Source organism: Coregonus clupeaformis, unplaced genomic scaffold (assembly GCF_020615455.1).
Source record: "Coregonus clupeaformis isolate EN_2021a unplaced genomic scaffold, ASM2061545v1 scaf0069, whole genome shotgun sequence".
NCBI lineage: Eukaryota > Metazoa > Chordata > Actinopteri > Salmoniformes > Salmonidae > Coregonus > Coregonus clupeaformis.
Genome location: NW_025533524.1, coordinates 652,469 through 670,582, shown reverse-complemented (window position 1 = coordinate 670,582; position 18,114 = coordinate 652,469). Strand labels below are relative to the sequence as shown.

The 18,114-nt window shown below is 43.6% G+C and overlaps 1 protein-coding gene across 3 annotated transcripts in view; it reads right to left on the bottom strand.

The window, feature by feature from the left end:
* Positions 1-18,114, bottom strand: part of ptk2bb (protein tyrosine kinase 2 beta, b) — a 67,676-nt gene that overhangs the window by 14,410 nt on the left and 35,152 nt on the right. For all 3 annotated transcript variants that reach the window (XR_005998112.2, XM_041870067.2, XM_041870068.2), the window contains exons 14-20: positions 17,911-17,952; positions 15,824-15,921; positions 15,382-15,463; positions 5,739-5,839; positions 4,897-5,012; positions 2,505-2,605; positions 2,138-2,227 (exon numbers count right to left, since the gene is read on the bottom strand). Coding sequence is in view for 2 of the 3 variants with exons in the window: in XM_041870067.2 (XP_041726001.1) it covers positions 2,138-2,227; positions 2,505-2,605; positions 4,897-5,012; positions 5,739-5,839; positions 15,382-15,463; positions 15,824-15,921; positions 17,911-17,952 (630 nt within the window). In the remaining variant the exon portion in view is untranslated. The remainder of the gene's footprint in view (positions 1-2,137; positions 2,228-2,504; positions 2,606-4,896; positions 5,013-5,738; positions 5,840-15,381; positions 15,464-15,823; positions 15,922-17,910; positions 17,953-18,114) is intronic.

The following is an 18,114-nucleotide window of genomic DNA, read 5'->3' as shown; positions in this document are numbered from 1 at the left end:
TCCAATATGCAGAAGGTATTGCCAGTGAAGCAGGGAGGAAAATATATAAAGCAAAGGTTTTAAAAGAGCGCCCAGAGACCCTAAGAGCAGACTTTATGCAACAAAAAGACAAAAGAAATCAAGGTGGATCTCCTCTTTTTACTGAACGTCCAAATGCTTGGCAAGCAGCCCTGCGCAAAGCAAACAAACATCTTAAAATGTCTGGAAACAACACCACGAGACAATTGTATGTGGACACAACCCCCCAGAATTCAGGGGGAGAAAACAACAAGAATGTGACACTGTCCAGACGCTGATGGAAGAGTTGAGGCATTTCCAGGAGGAGAGCCGTGCTTCAATAGAACAGCCGAGACAGAAGTTAAGACAGAACACTGAACAAATGCCCCAGTCCAACGATGGCCTCCAAGAGGAGGAAAGGCATGTGGCCCTGACAGCATCAATAATGACATGCTTAAAAACACAGTACTCCTGAGCTACAGGATGCCTAATTAAAACTATTCAACCTGGTTTTGGAGAGTTGCTGCTTCCCTGATATTTGGAATGAGGGGCTCATAACCCCCTTGTATAAAAAGGTGACAAATTAGACCCTAATACCTATTAGGGGAATATGTGTCACCAGTAACATGGGGAAACTGTTCTGCTGTCTTCTCAATGACCGAATACAGACCTTCCTCACACAACATAACGCTCAATATACGCTCTCAGAAAAAAAACGAATTGGCTTCCTACCCGAACACAGAACAACAGACCCCATACACATTACACACACTAATAAACCAGCACGTTCATCAGAAAAGCAGAGGAAAAGTATTTGCATGTTTTGTTGATTTTAAGAATGCTTTTGATTCTGTATAGCCTGCTGGATTATATTACAAAACCCTCCAAAGCAGCATTGGGGGTAAAGTATATGACATCATAAAATGTATTTACTTGAACAACACATGTAGTATTAAAACTGAACAATAAAATAACAGTTTTTTTGCACAAGGGCCGAGGGGTGAGACAAGGGTGCAGTTTAAGTCCAACCCTGTTCAACGTCTACATCAATGAACTAGCAGTGTTGTTGGACCGATCTGCAGCCCCTGGACTCACCCTCAAAGATGAGGAGGTCAGATTCCTGCTCTACCCAGAGGACCTTGTCCTACGGTCACCAACAGAGACTACAGGAACAACTTAACATTCTTTGGGAATACAGCATCAACTGGGCAATAAACATAAACTTTCAGAAAACCAAAGTCTTGATTCTCCAGAAAAAGGCCATGAATCAGAGCAGCAGACACTCCTTCAAATGAGGAAATACCATTGGTTGAACACGTCCAATGGTATAACTACCTGGGACTAATAATCAGTGCCTCCGTTGGATTTGGTCAGGCAGCGAATGCTTTAAAAGAAAAAGCCTGCAAAGCATTTTACTCCATAAAAAGACAATTCTCAAAAATAAATATTCCTATCCAAATCTGGTGAAAAATATTCAGTAGTGTAATTTTACCAATTGCACTATATGGAAGCGAGGTTTAAGGACCAACCTGTAATTACGATTATAAGTATTGGGAGAAAAAAACCAATAGAAAATCTACATACAGAATTCTGCAGAAATATCTTAAATATCCAAAAGAAAGTACCAGATAATGCATGCAGAGCGGAACTCGGACGATTGACAGTAACACTTTGGCACCATTTGAAATGAAGCCCCAACACATCCTTACAATTCAAAGCACTGGAAACCCAAGACCTGAACGCTGAAAAGAGTCCCCTATGGCAGCTGTTAAAAACACTAAACAACCCTATTATCCAAACACACAGGGAGATCAATGAAATTGTTACAGAAATGAAAACCTATTTTTTGACAAATTGGAAAAATGAAACAAAAACACAGAATAAACAACATTTCTATTTGCCCTCAAAACAGAATACAAATGGTCAGAATATCTCTACTGTCAGAGATACAAAACAGAGACAGATCCTGACCAAATACAGGCTCAGCGACCACCAGTGAAAGAAAGAGAGAGAGAGAAAGAGAGAGAGAGAAAGAAAAAGAAAGAGAGAGGGAGTGAGAAAGAAAGACAGTTATACATGCAGGCACACACAGAAATACTGCAAAAGCAAAGGATCCCCCAAAACATTTCAACAGACTTACCAAACATCCAGACATCACTAGCCGTTGTGAAGCGTCTGAAGTTAATGGATTCTGGAGCCATCCATTTGATAGGTAATCGGCTCACTGAGGCTGTGGAAGTGATGCAGAAAGACAGTGGTAATATGTATTTAGCCAGTGTGAGGCCAGTATTTAAGAGCACACAGACAGACCACCAACCACTCCATGGGAGCATCTCAATTACATTTCCTTGATTCCTTGCATCCTCTTCGACCTCCTTCTCAAAACCCATTGGATGAGAAGGTCAGAAGTCCCTCCCATCTGACTTTCTCATCCAATGTTTTTTTTTTTTTTTTAATGAGGCGCGGTGAGAGGAATCAAGGAACTGACATTGAGATTCTCCCCGTACCTTTGTAATACTCTTCTTCCTCGATGTATCTGGACAGGCCAAAGTCTCCCAGCCTAACACAGTCTGCTGTGGCCACCAGCACGTTCCTCACCGCTATGTCTCTGTTCGGAGACAATAAACAGGGTTAGTTGAAACGGAGGTACAACAGGTTTTTGTCATCTTGTTGCAAGATGTTTTGCTACCGTGTGCTCTAACGAACACAACCCTGTTCTCTGTGTTTAGAGGAATATGGGTGCAAACGTGGCTGTCATACGTGTGCTTTGTCTCTGTTGGGACACAACATGTTGTGTGGCTGCCGTGTTGTTGTGTTGCTACCATGCTGTGTTGTCATGTGTGGCTGCCATGTTGCTGTGTTGCTACCATGCTGTGTTGTCATGTGTGGCTGCCATGTTGCTGTGTTGCTACCATGCTGTGTTGTCATGTGTGGCTGCCATGTTGCTGTGTTGCTACCATGCTGTGTTGTCATGTGTGGCTGCCATGTTGCTGTGTTGCTACCATGCTGTGTTGTCATGTGTGGCTGCCGTGTTGCTGCCATGCTGTGTTGCTGCCATGCTGTTGTCATGTTGTGTTGCTGCGATGTTGTGTTGTCGTCTTAGGTATCTCTTTATGTAGTGTTGTGGTGTCTCTTGTCGTGATGTGTGTTTTGTCCTACATAAAAAAAAAAAAATCCCAGCCCCCGTCCCCGCAGGAGGTCTTATGCCTCTTGGTAGGCCGTCATTGTAACTAAGAATTAGTTCTTAATTGACTTGTTAAATAAAGGTTAAATAAATATAAACAACAACATGGGTTAGTGGGCAGCAATAGTACTTTACAGCATGGGCATCTACACTGAGTGGACAAAACATTAAGGACACCTGTTCTTTCCATTACATACGACTGACCAGGTGAATCCAGGTGGAAGCTATGATCCCTTATTGATGTCACTTGTTAAATCCACTTCAAATCAGTGTAGATGAAGGGGAGGAGACCGGTTAAAAGAAGGATTTATAAGCCTTGAGACATGGATTGTGTATGTGTGCCATTCAGAGGGTGAATTGGCAAGACAAAAGATATACAGTAAGTGCCTTTGAACGGGGTATGGTAGTAGGTGCCAGGCGCATCCCGCTCACAAGTTTCCTGTGTGTATCAAGAATGGTCCACCACCCAAAGGACATCCAGCTAACTTGACACAACTGTGGGAAGCATTGGAGTCAACATGGGCCCAGCATCCCTGTGGAACGTTTTCGACACCTTGTGGGGGGGGTGCAACTCAATATTAGGAAGGTGTTTAAAATGTTTTGTATACTCAGTGTATGTATTACATATCTAGGAGTGTGATGAAGTGGAACATGGAATATGGGAGTAAAGATGGCCACCCTACCTGTGTGGGAAAAGCTATACGGACACGCCTGGTGCCCAAATTGATGACGTATGTCGCGCAGCTGAGAGTCGAGCAGAGATTAATGGATTCGGTTCAGTCAGTCGTCAGTGATGAGCCCTTCCCGGCTAGCTAGTTAATGCCGGCTAGCTGACAACAACAGCAGCATCATTGCGCTAGTTAATACTCACTAAAAGAAAGTGATGTTTATTTTGACGGGCGAGGGAGAAATAACATGTAGTATCGGTCACCGTCTGGATGTCACCGTGACATGCCAATAAATTAACGTAACGACAAGCCGGAGTGAGCGACCAGTACAACGGCGTTGTATCAAGGTACTTCCCACTGATGCTAACGTGGCCAATGTGTTCCATCCCACTTGATTTATATTAAGAGTAGGATAGCATCCTACACGACAAATAACTTGTAATATTGGTAGTAGCCATCTGGATGTCACCGTGATACGGTCTACTGCTGCTCAATGGGGAGAGTTTGTGCTGCAAGCCGGTAACAGAACAACACGGCGCACAGTGTGTCCTTCGTTCCTGCTTGCAGACTAATGATGAGCACTGCTGGAGAGGGAAGTAGTTAGATAGTGTAGCCAATATCAGGCCAGTAAGGAGAAGGAAGTAGTTAGATAGTGTAGCCAATATCAGGCCAGTAAGGAGAAGGAAGTAGTTAGATAGTGTAGCCAATATCAGGCCAGTAAGGAGAGGGAAGTAGTTAGATAGTGTAGCCAATATCAGGCCAGCAAGGAGAAGGAAGTAGTTAGATAGTGTAGCCAATATCAGGCCAGCAAACTATTAATAAACAATTACTCCGATTTAAAAAACAGAAATGATTCTGAACATTCTCCCAACTCCCAACTTCGGCAGACAAGTTTCAAATTCTCTTGGAAGTTTCTTGCCACAAGCATGAACTAGCTACCTGGGATGACTGACTGAACTGAATCAGTTTATCCCCACTCAACTCTCGCTGCGTGACATAAGTCATCCATTTTGGGGCCCCAGGCGTGTCCGTATAGCCTCTCCCTACCTGTGCACCATGCTGATTCCCTCCAGGTAGACCAGAGCTTTACAGATCTGCAGGCTGAAGAGGACCAGCGTTATGTTGGTCAGCTTGCGCTGGTTCTCTACTAGGTAGTTGCCCAGCTGGAAGACAGATGGAACAGAATGATAGGGCAGCAGACAGGACAAGCTGGTAGAGAAGCACCTGTAGGGTCACTGGTTTGAATCCCAGGTCTGCCAGGAGAAATTGTGCTATAAGTCAATTCTATCCAAGTTTCCAAGTTCATTTTTATAAGATCATGGCTGCTGTTGTCTCACTTAGCCATACTGGTAGAGCTTCATGACAATTCACATATCGTGGCTAACAACATAACATTATGGCTAACAACATAGAATTATAGCTATCAACACAGCATTATGGCTAACAACATAGCGTCATGGCTAACAACATAGAATTATGGCTAACAACATAGCGTCATGGCTAACAACATAGCGTCATGGCTAACAACATAGCGTCATGGCTAACAACATAGCGTCATGGCTAACAACATAGCGTCATGGCTAACAACATAGCGTCATGGCTAACAACATAGCGTTATGGCTAACAACATAGCGTCATGGCTAACAACATAGTGTCATGGCTAACAACATAGCGCCATGGCTAACAACGTAGCGTCATGGCTAACAACATAGCGTCATGGCTAACACCATAGTATTATGGCTAACAACGTAGCGTCATGCTAACAACGTAGCGTCATGGCTAACAACACAGCGTCATGGCTAACAACATAGCGTCATGGCTAACAACATAGTGTCATGGCTAACAACATAGCATTATGGCTAACAACATAGTGTGGCTGTGGTTCTCACCTCTCCATACAGGTAGAGCTCCATGACGATCCACACTGGGTCTTCCTCTATGACGCCGATCAGACTGACGATGTGGGGGTGGTTCAGGTTCTTCATGATCACTGGAGAATGGGACAGGTTTAACAATTCAACTTTTTCCTTATATTTTCATATGAAGGCTACATCAAGAGAGGGATACACAGGGGCGCAACTTTCACTGGGGACGGGGACATGTCCCCCCCCAACATTCTGAAATTGCATTTTTGTCACCCCCAGTTTTATCATTGGAATGTGATAACAAACAAGGCTACGGTGTGCTTTAGGACCATGCAGACGCTTCCAAGCGGTCGGGTAGCCTGTTTGGAGTGTTTATCCGACTGGATTAAAATAATAATAATAATAATAATAATAAATGTCTTCCGCCTTAAAACCAAAGTTGCGCCACTGGGGATACATACTTTCTTATTAATAGTATTTATCCCACAGCGTCATTGTTTCTGATTGGCTAGAAGGGCTAGGGTGGTCAAAGCTACTGTTCTTCGTGCCTATGAGCTTGTTCCTGAGGCATATCGACAGAGATTTAGGTCTCATAAAAAGTCTCCTACTCAGACTTATGTGGAGTTTGCTAGAGACAAAGGAAATCTGTTTGACAAATGGCACAGTGCTAGTAAGGTAACTGATTTTAACTCTCTACGGGAGTTAATCTTGTTAGAAGAGTTTAAAAATTGTTTACCGGAACGCATTGTAGTTTATCTGAACGAACAGAAAGTATCCTCACTGTCGGAAGCGTCTGTATTGGCAGACGAAGTTTGTGTTGACGCATAAGAGCGTGTTTTCGGCTCGCACGGAGAGCCGGGCTGCGGAGTTGCTAACTTTTTAATCCTAGTCGACCAGCAGTACATCCAGCACGCCCAAAAGATGTGCGTCACTGTTTCTATTGTCATAAGGTGGGACATATAGTTAATGATTGCTTTCTGCTAAAACGCAAACTGGGATGCCTCAGCACGCCAGGCCGCTAACGGGTGTTGGGCTGATTCAGTGCGGTTGTAGGGCCGGAATCAAGACAGAAGCCTCATAGTGAATGTGGTTTGAAAGTCCCTGTCCCAGATCACAGTTATGAACCGTTCATTTTTGAGGGGTTTGTTTCTATATCAGATGATGAAGCGTCTCAGCGTCCAGTTAGAATCCTCAGAGATACTGGTGCGGCGCAGTCGTTCATACTAGCTGATGTGTTGCCCTTGTCCAGTAATACATATTGTGGTTCCAGTGTGTTAGTACAAGGAATTGAAATGGGTTTCGTCCCAGTGCCATTGCACTTTGTGAACGTACACTCTGAGTTAGTCAGTGGATTGTTCAGAGTGGGCGTCCGTCCTATGTTGCCAGTAAAAGGTGTGACATTTATAATGGGCAACGATATTGCCGGAGGAAAGGTGATACCCATATTGGAGGTATTGGATAAAAGTGACCAGTCTCTCTCCGAGGAGCTGGCACAGGGTTATCCAGATGTGTTCCCCGCTTGTGCTGTCACACGTGCTCAAGCACGACAAGTGGGTGAAGTGGTAGATTTGTCAGACACGATTCTATTCAGAGAGTGTGACCCAGAGGATAGTTCGGGTGCTACCTCTGGTAAGCTGGTGCAGTCTGACCAACAGCCCAGAGAAAGGAAGAAGGATGTGGAACTTGTTGCTGAAGCAATACAGTTACCAGTTACTCGTGAGCAGCTGATCGCTAACCAACAGGTTGACATTAGCCTGGCTAAATGTTTTTCTAGTGTTGTCTCAAAAGACGAGCTAAAGAAGAAAAACATGGCATACTTCATTGATGGTAATCTCCTCATGCGTAAATGGACATCCCATGTTGACGCTGGCGGAGATTGGAATGCTGTTTACCAAATAGTGATTCCTACAGCCTTTCGACAAAATGTTTTATCCTCGCTCATGATCACCAGTGGTCCGGACATCTGGGAGTCACCAAGACTTATGATCGTGTTTTGCGACATTTCTTTTGGCCTGGTTTAAAACAAGATGTGGCTCAGTTCTGTCGGACTTGCCACACCTGTCAAGTAGTTGGGAAACCGAACCAGGTTATTTCCCCCGCGCCTCTTTGTCCCATACCGGCCATAGGTGAACCATTCGAACATGTGATGGTTGATTGTGTTGGACCATTACCAAAACAAAATCTGGTAACCAGTTTATGTTGACAATTATGTGTGTGGCCACCAGGTACCCAGAGGCCATTCCTCTGCGAAGGATTACTGCTCCGGTGGTGAGTAAAGCGTTGATCAAATTCTTCTCAACTTTTGGATTACCTAAGGTGATACAAACTGATCAGGGTACGAATTTCCTTTCTAAACTTTTCAAACAAGTGTTAAAATCCTTGTCAGTTACACACCGTGTGTCAAGCGCATATCACCCAGAGTCTCAGGGTGCGCTTGAACGTTGGCATCAGACCCTGAAGTCTATGCTCCGTAAATATTGTTTGGAATCTGAGAAAGATTGGGATGAGGGAGTTCCTCTAGTGTTGTTTGCTGTCCGTGAGACAGTACAGGAATCCCTAGGGTTCAGCCCAGCTGAACTGGTGTTTGGACACACCATGAGAGGACCTATGAAAGTCCTTAAGGATCAGTTTTTGTCACAAGAGTTGTGTGTGAAAGAAAATGTGTTGGACTACGTTAGTCGCTTCGTGAGCGCCTACATGCTGCCTGTGCTCTAGCAAAGGAAGCGCTGTCTTCCTCACAGAAATGGATGAAACGACACTATGACACACAGGCTGTTTCGTTCACTGCAGCCAGGTGACCGAGTTCTTGTGTTGTTGCCTGTGCCAGGAGCGTCATTGTCAGCACGTTTCGCTGGTCCTTATGTCATTGAAAAGAAACTAACTGAAACTGACTATGTGATACAGACTCCTGATCGAAAAACGCCAATCTCGTGTGTGCCACGTTAACATGTTGAAGACATACCACAACAGACCCGTTACTCAGGTAGACAGTCCAGAGAAACTGGCCGAGTCGGCTGTCTCTGTTGCTGCTACGGCTGTAGTGGGAGGTCATGTTAATGATGTGGACGGAGATGGTTTGGAGTTGCGCAATACTCAGCAGCAGTGTGCTAGATTGCCCAATTCAGAGATGCTGCTGTCTCTCCCGTCAAGCCTGATTCATTTAACGGACAGACAGTCAGATGATATTGTGAGACTATTACACAGCTTTCCATGTCTTTTTAATGATGTTCCTACATGTACAAATGTGTTAGAACATGACATTAATGTTGGAAACGCTGCACCTATCAAGCAACATCCTTATCGTGTCAACGTCGCTAAGAGAAAGATAATGAGGGGTGAGGTCGGTTATTTGCTGGAGAATAACCTGGCTATGCCAAGTTCAAGTCCTTGGAGTTCTCCGTGCATTCTGGTTCCTAAACCTGATGGGACATCCAGATTATGTACGGACTATCGGAAAGTCAATGCTGTCACAGTGCCCGACTCGTTCCCGTTACCCAGACTGGATGACTGTATTGATACTGTTGGTGCTGCTACCTATGTAACCAAATTAGATCTTCTAAAAGGTTACTGGCAGGTGCCGTTAACCCCACGTGCCTCCGACATCTCTGCATTTGTGACCCCAGATCACTTCCTACAATATGCTGTCATGGCATTTGGGATGCGGAACGCACCAGCCACTTTCCAACGCCTGGTTAACACAGTATTGGCTGGAGTTCCTAATTGTAGTGCTTACCTTGGATGATCTGGTCATTTATTCAACTGAGTGGTCTGATCATGTTAACACTCTAAGGGTAGTGTGTGAACGTCTAGCAACCGCTTCTCTAACCCTGAACTTAGCAAAGTGCGAGTTTGGGGAAGGCCACTGTTACGTATCTTGGTAAACAGGTCGGCCATGGTCAGGTGCGCCCTGTAGATGCCAAGGTCTCAGCTATAAACGCATTTCCCGCACCTACCACCAGAAGAGAGCTACGCCGTTTTTTAGGGATGGTTGGCTACTACCGTAGTTTCTGTAAAAATTTATCTGCGGTAGTTGCTCCATTAACGGATTTGCTCAGTCCGCGAGAAAATTTGTATGGTCTGAAGATTGTTGTACTGCTTTCAACACTGCTAAAGCACTCTTGTGTAGTACTCCTGTTCTTGCTGCGCCAGATTTTGAACGGCCGTTTAAACTGGAGGTAGATGCAAGTGCCAGAGGTGCTGGTGCTGTTCTACTGCAGCAAGACCAGAGTGGAGTGGACCATCCTGTCTGTTATTTTTCACGGAAATTTAACAAATGTCAGACAAACTATTCCACCATTGAACAAGAAGCTCTAGCTTTGTTGTTAGCTCTGCAGTACTTTGAAGTTTATGTTGGTTCCAGTGCATTACCAGTGATAGTGTATACTGACCATAACCCCTTAGTTTTTCTCCACCGGATGTACAACCAGAACCAACGCCTTATGCGTTGGGCACTTGTCGTGCAAAATTATAATTTGGAGATCCCGCCACAAAAAAGGGGGTTAGATAATGTGTTGGCAGATGCTTTGTCTCGTGTGTAATGATCTAGGTTTTTTTTGTTATCCCGATAGGATGATTTGTGAATTTGGGTGTTGTGATAGTACGTGTGTCGCAAAACCATTTTGGTTTGCTCTTTTAAGGGGTGGGAGTGTTACGGATACAGGTATCCTGTGTTTTTGTGTGTTTCTACTCTTTCTGCCCTAATCACAGGTGTCCTGTATGTTCCTGATTGGTGGTCGTTGAGGTGTCTGCTGATTGGACCAATCAGTGAACATTCCTGTTAATTGCACCACCTGTTATTCGTTTGTTCAATCACACATCCCATTTTATAAAAACCAGACTTGTGTTTGTTGAGAGAGAGAGACTTTTTCCGTATGTGAGTATGGACACTGTTGTGTCCTGTGTATTGTGTACTCACTAAGTTGCTGGTTACCCTGTTGGTAACTTTGTTAGAATCTATTTCTTTATGTGAGTGTGGATACTGTTGTGTCCTGTGTATTGTGTACGTACTTAATTGCTGATTACCCTGTTTGGTAGCTTTGTGTGTTTCTGGGAAAAGGGGAGTTTAAGCTAGTTGCCCTTGGGCGTACATTACCCGTGGGAAGAAAGCTGTCTAAAAACACTAGTTAGACCTGAGCGGACCACCCACTGTATTTTTGTATGGTAGCAGTAGCCTAGCGGTTCTTGAGGCAGGCAAGATCAGTTCAGGGGTGTTTTACACTATTGTTTCATTTCTTGGGTCCTGCTCAGCCCTTTTTCCCAAACCCTTACCGTGTGTTCTGAAATAAACCATGTGTGTTTGACGGTAGTTCATGGTAGTTGTGTCCTATTTGTTCTCACTATTCCATGCCACACTCCTAATTTGCATAATTTATGTTACGGGTCTCATGTCCATCCACCCTAGACGTTTAGAGCCACGGGGTTCGTAACATAAAGTTACGAACCCCGTGGATGTACATTAACCACTAGAATGTACATTAAAACCAGATAACTGGACAGTTGGAAAAGATATCGGGACACCTTGTAATCATGACGCAATATGCGCCTACACATGCAGACTGTACTTGCGGCAAAGTAACAGAAAGCTAAACCAACAACCCCAAAAAACTGAAATTGGATACATTGTAAACGCAGGTCCAACAAAGGAAAAGCTAGCATTGACTTGTTTTTACAGAGACATTTTTTTTGGGGGAGCATCTGATGACCTGAGGTGGTGAGTGATGAACATGAATGACCTGAGGTGGTGAGTGATGAACATGAATGACCTGAGGTGGTGAGTGATGAACATGAATGACCTGAGGTGGTGAGTGATGAACATGAATGACCTGAGGTGGTGAGTGATGAACATGAATTTCTCCTGTCCTTTCCATGTTGCAGTCATGACGCTATGCTGTCAAATCCTCCCACGTGTTTCTAGTTTGACCGGCTGTTTTCAGCAACTGGTATTTTTGAATTCGCTTGTCATATTGGCAGGTTTGCTAGCAACAAACTGTTTAGCTAGCTTCTAGTCTAGTGTTTGATATGCAATGCGATCTCTCTTCGTAATGAACAGTGTCGAGTGTCCTGACGAGAAGGACAACTTTTGTAGCTATGCCAGGCAAAAATCGGGCATTATCAGCTCATTGTTATGGATGTATCCAAATGAATGTCAATAGAAAAACATCTTAAACAAACGCAAATGCAGCTACTTTGCTGTTATTCTGGCTGCAGAGGTCGTGACTGTGTTAGCCATAGCTAGTTGGCCACCTAACAAGCAAGGGACAAGAACATTGCCAGAGCGCATGGCTATGGAACATACAGAACAAACAAATGGGTCCATAAATATATCTATAGCAACCAAAATATGAATAATCTTATAAAAATGAAAATAGGTGCTTTGTCCATTATTTCCAAGGTAATGTACAGAATGGAGGTGTTTATCCCTTATGTATTGTCTCTACAGATCAGGTCTGTTGATGCTTATTCAAGTGATCATGAAGTGTACAAAAAAAAGTAAGTAGCGTTGCCTTGTGTGAGCCAGGACGGAGCCTACCCCTGGACAGGACACTAGTCTATCGCTGTAGTGAGACAGCTTGATGTCTCCTACAACCCCCTGGACAGGACACTAGTCTATCGCTGTAGTGAGACAGCTTGATGTAGCCTACAACATTTTACATTTACATTTTAGTCATTTAGCAGACACTCTTATCCAGAGCGACTTACAGATCGTGAGTGCATACTGCATGTTTTTAGTTTTTTCCATACTGGTCCCCCGTGGGAAATGAACCCACAACCCTGGCGTTGCAAACGCCATGCTCTACCAACTGAGCTACACGGGACAACCCCCTGGACAGGACACTAGTGTATCGCAGGGCCTTACCCCCAATCTCTCCTTAATGCTGAGTGCCAACCAGTGGTGTAGTGGTGCCTGGAGAAGTGGGTACACTCTAATTTTACCTTTTTACATTTCCCATATTCCCATAGTATAAAACAATTATTTGATACAATTTTGAATTTGGCCTTTACTACCACAGCTTATAGAATCACATTGAATAACAAAAAAAGACAATAAAAAAAGTAAATCATGAGGAATAAGGTTTTGAAGTGTCTGTCCTGTATCTAGGAGACATAAGAAAGCTCAGGAAATATTTTTGTTTTTTTGGACACATATTTAACCCCTTATTTTTGTTGGCACAAAACTACCATACTTCCATTTATTTGTATGGGTTACCTTCGGACTAGTCCCGCTAGTCCCGCTAAATGCACTGTTGGTTAAGGGCTGTAAGTAAGCATTTCACTGTAATGTCTGCACCTGTTGTATTCGGCGCATGTGACCAATAAAATTTGATTTGATTTGATTTGATTTGACACTTTCACCATCGTGTTCGTGAGAGTCTCATCTTTCCATAGTAGTTTGTAGGCCAAACGTTTTCCCGGAGCAGATTTTCGTGATGTCGTGAGAAGATTTTTTGGGCTCCCGAGTGGCGCAGTGGTCTAAGGCACTGCATCTCAGTGCTTGAGGCGTCACTACAGACACCCTGGTTCGATTCCAGGCTGTATCACAACCGGCTGTGATTGGGAGTCCCATAGGGCGGCGCACAATTGGCCCAGCGTTGGCCGGTGTAGGCCGTTATTGTAAATAAGAATTTGTTCTTAATGTGTTCTTAACTGACTTGCCTAGTTAAATAAAAATAAAAAAATAAAAATGTCTCCTGGTCTGACAAAACACTGCTGTAGCTCGGCCACCTTCCACCACAGATGAGGAAGGGTGACACAGGCGGATGCGGTGGATTGAGACGCAGCCCATGCAAAAAAATTCTTAAACTAATGATTTTCATGGGGATTTTTAAAATTATGTTACTTAGATATAAACCACATCAGGAGACCACTTTTGAGGTCTGCGAATCTTTTTTGAAATTGTGATTTTTTTTGTGTAGTTACCCTTTAATTCAAGTGGCAGGCACCTAGCACATGGGATGGCGTTTTCCAATGGATTTATGCAAATAAATAATAATCATGATATCATTCTTTCAGGTAGGCATAGGCTACTTTGTAGCTAGTTAACATTTAATAGAGAAGGTTTTTGGGAAAGCCTTTCCATCCATACCAGAAGACGGTTAGGTATATCATTAGCATCACTATATTTGTCCGTTAATTGTTTGAAACCTGGACGTTTTACTTCATATAATGAGGCATGTCTTACCTTGCTTCAAAGTAGCCTATAGCCAAAATCCCACCATAGAAAAATGGAGGCAATTATTTTATAAAGACTTCCTCATATGCGTTCTCCTGTTGTTTTGGTTTTCTTTCAACTTTTTTCAATGTCTAGCAGCCAAAGGCATTACTACATTTACATTTACGTCATTTAGCAGACGCTCTTATCCAGAGCGACTTACAAATTGGTGCATTCACCTTATGATAGCCAGTGGGACAACCACTTTACAATTATTATTATAATTATTTTTTGTGTGTGTTTTTTTGTTATTTTTTTTTTATATATATTTTTTCTTTAGTTTTAGAAATATTTTTAGATTGTTTTTATTTTTGTGAAATTTCTTTCAATTTTTTTTATTTTTTATTTAGAGTATGTTTTTAATTTTCTTTGTTTTGTATATATAGTTTTTTTTTTTTAATTTTTGTTGTTTTTACATTTTTATGTGTTTTTTTTGTTGTAATTCTTCTTCTTCTTATTATTTTTTTTTTTGGGGGTGGGGGGGGGATAGAAGGATTACTTTTATACTATCCCAGGTATTCCTTAAAGAGGTAGGGTTTCAAGTGTCTCCGGAAGGTGGTCAGTGACTCCGCTGTCCTGGCGTCGTGAGGGAGCTTGTTCCACCATTGGGGTGCCAGAGCAGCGAACAGTTTTGACTGGGCTGAGCGGGAACTGTTCTTCCACAGAGGTAGGGGGACCAGAAGGCCAGAGGTGGAAGAACGCAATGCCCTCGTTTGGGTGTAGGGACTGATCAGAGCCTGAAGGTAAGGAGGTGCCGTTCCCCTCACAGCTCCGTAGGCAAGCGCCATGGTCTTGTAGCAGATGCGAGCTTCAACTGGAAGCCAGTGGAGTGTGCGGAGGAGCGGGGTGACGTGAGAGAACTTGGGAAGGTTGAACACCAGACGGGCTGCAGCGTTCTGGATGAGTTGTAGGGGTTTAATGGCACAGGCAGGGATTATCCTAGTCATATTAGCATATTGCATCTTTAGATCTCCCCTCTTCCTAAAGAGAAACCACTCGCATGTGCGGTGCGCATTTTAGAACAGTGTTTTACCCGTTTTACGCAAATCGCACGTAGGCCTACCGCCATGCACACAATGCTGCTTCTAAAATGTGAAGATATAATAGATATATAGTTAATATAATATATAGATATAATAGTTCATCAACATTCTAAAGCTAAACAGTCTGATCTGTTCCATCAGCCTTTTTAATTGATACAGTGTATACCTCCACTACACTACTTTGATACGCATCGTTGAGATTAAGAAGTGAGTTTACGCAATGCCCACTGAAAAAATAAGTGGATATACTATACCCGCCCACACGTTTTGTTTTTTGCCCTAGCACTACACAGCTGATTAAAATACAGGTCTTTGGGTATGACTTGGCTGGGGGATCCCAACTTTTCAATCTCAGGGTGGACACTAACCACAAGGCCAGTGAGTTGGTGAAGTGTGATCAGTATTTGCTCTGTACCTGCTTCACTCATGAACTTCTCCATGACGTCAGGTGAACAGTCTTTACATGTCTTCACCGCCACGCTTAGTCTCTTCCCATTCTGGTTCACAAACACAGAGACCAGTCACACACACACACACACACACACACACACACACACACACACACACACACACACACACACACACACACAGAGACCAGTCACACACACACACACACAAACACAGAGACCAGTCACACACACAAACACACACAAACACACACACACAGAGACCAGTCACACACACACACACACCACACACACACACACACAGAGACCAGTCACACACACACACACACACACACAGAGACCAGTCACACACACACACACACAAACAGTGAGATCAATATTGTGTTTAGTTAGGCACATTTGAGGTGTTAGAATTGACTGTGTGAGTAGGGTGTCGGGAGATAGACTTGCCGATTTCTTGTACATTCCTTCATAGACCTCCCCGAAAAAACCCTCGCCAAGTATCCGGCCCAGAACAATGTCTTCTCTGTCGATTCCATACTTCACCACTGAAACCAAGTATACAACAACTTAGAACATACAGTAGATCATAGAACATAGAACATACAGTAGATCATAGAACATAGAACATACAGTAGATCATAGAACATAGAACACAGAAGGCAAATTTGAGGAAAACACTACCGAAGTTCTATCAACACATTGCCTGTAGTACATGCGCATCAAAAACTCTCGACCATTGCTACAACGCCCTCCCGTGCCCTCCCTTCGACAAATCAGATCACGACTCCATCCTGCTCCTCCCTTCCTATAGGCAGAAACTCAAACATGAAGTACCCGTGCTAAGGTCTATTCAGCAATCAACACCATAGTGCCCTCCAAGCTCATCATTAAGCTCGGGGCCCTGGGTCTGAACCGCGTCCTGTGCAACTGGGTCCTGGACTTCCTGACGGGCCGCCCCCAGGTGGTGAAGGTAGCAAACAACACCTCCACTACGCTGATCCTCAACACAGGGGTCCCACAAGGGTGCGTGCTCAGCCCCATCCTGTACTCCCTGTTCACCCATGACTGCGTGGTCACGCACGCCTCCAACTCAATCATCAAGTTTGCAGACGACAGAACAGTGGTAGGCCTGATCACCAACAATGACGAGACAGCCAACAGGGAGGTGGTGATGGCCCTGGCGGAGTGGTGCCAGGAAAATAACCTCTTCCTCAACGTCAACAAAACAAAGGAGCTGATCGTGGACTTCAGGAAACAGCAGAGGGAGTAAGCCCCTATCCACATCGACGGGACCGCAGTGGAGAAGGTGGAAAGCTTCAAGTTCCTTGGCGTACACATCACTGATCATCTGAAATGGTCCACCCAAGCAGACAGTGTGGTGAAGAAGGTGCAACACCACCTCTTCAACCTCAGGAGGCTGAAGAAGTTTGGCTTGGCCCCTCACAAACTTTTACAGATGCACAATTGAAAGCATCCTGTCGGGCTGTCTCACGACCTGGTACGGAAACTGCACCGCCCGCAACCGCAGGGCTCTCAAGAGGGTGGTGCGGCCTGCCCAAGGCATCACCAGGGCCACACTGCCTGCCCTCCAGGCCAGCAGACTACAGCACCCAATGTCACAGGAAGTCCAAAAAGATGATCAAGGACATCAACCACCCGAGCCACTGCTTGTTCACCCAGCTATCATTCAGAAGGCGAGGTCAGTAGAGGTACATAAAAGCTGGGACCTGAGACTTAAAAACAGCTTCTATCTCAAGGCCAGCAGACTTTTAAATAGACATCACTAGCCGGCTACCACCCGGTTACTCAACTCTGCACCTTAGAGGCTGCTGCCCTATGTACATAGACATGGAATCACTGGTCACTTTAATAATGTTTACATATCTTGTATTACTCATCTCATATGTATATGCTGTATTCTATACTATTCTACTGTATCTTAGTCACTTTAATAATGTTTACATATCTTGCATTACTCATCTCATATGTATATACTGTATTCTATACTATTCTACTGTATCTTAGTCTATGCTGCTCTGTCATTGCTTGTCCATATATGTATATATTCTTAATTAATTCCTTACTTAGATTTGTGTGTATTGGGTATATGTTGTGAAATTGTTAGATATTACTTGTTAGATATTACTGCACTGTCGGAGCTAGAAACACAAGCATTTCACTACACCTGCAATAACATCTGCTAAATATTTGTATGTGACCAATAACATTAGATTTTATTTGATTACTGTGTTTTACTGTATTTAGTCAATGCCATTCTGACATTGCTCATCCTAATATTTATATATTTATTAATTCCATTCTTTTACTTTTAGATTTGTCTGTATTGTTGCGAACTATCAGATACTACTGCACTGTTGGAGCTAGGAACACAAGCATTTTGCTAGACCCGCAATAACATCTGCTAAATATGTGTATGTGACCAATACGATTTGATATGAAAAGTCTACATCAATCTCCTCATATCAACAACTATAAAATGTCTTCCAGTTTGATAAAGGAGAACTTCTACTTACCAGACCTCGGTCGTTCATCAATCTCAGCGTAGATTTCAGATCCTGAACGATTGGATATTTGATGATGTCAGTTTTGTGGTCAAAACAGATGGGTCAACATAGCCCCCCCCCTACAGTACTAGTTTCAAATAATTCAACACAGCCACTGCACTGATTTGAACAATGATTAATAATGAGAAATTAACCATGATATTTGTCAAACAA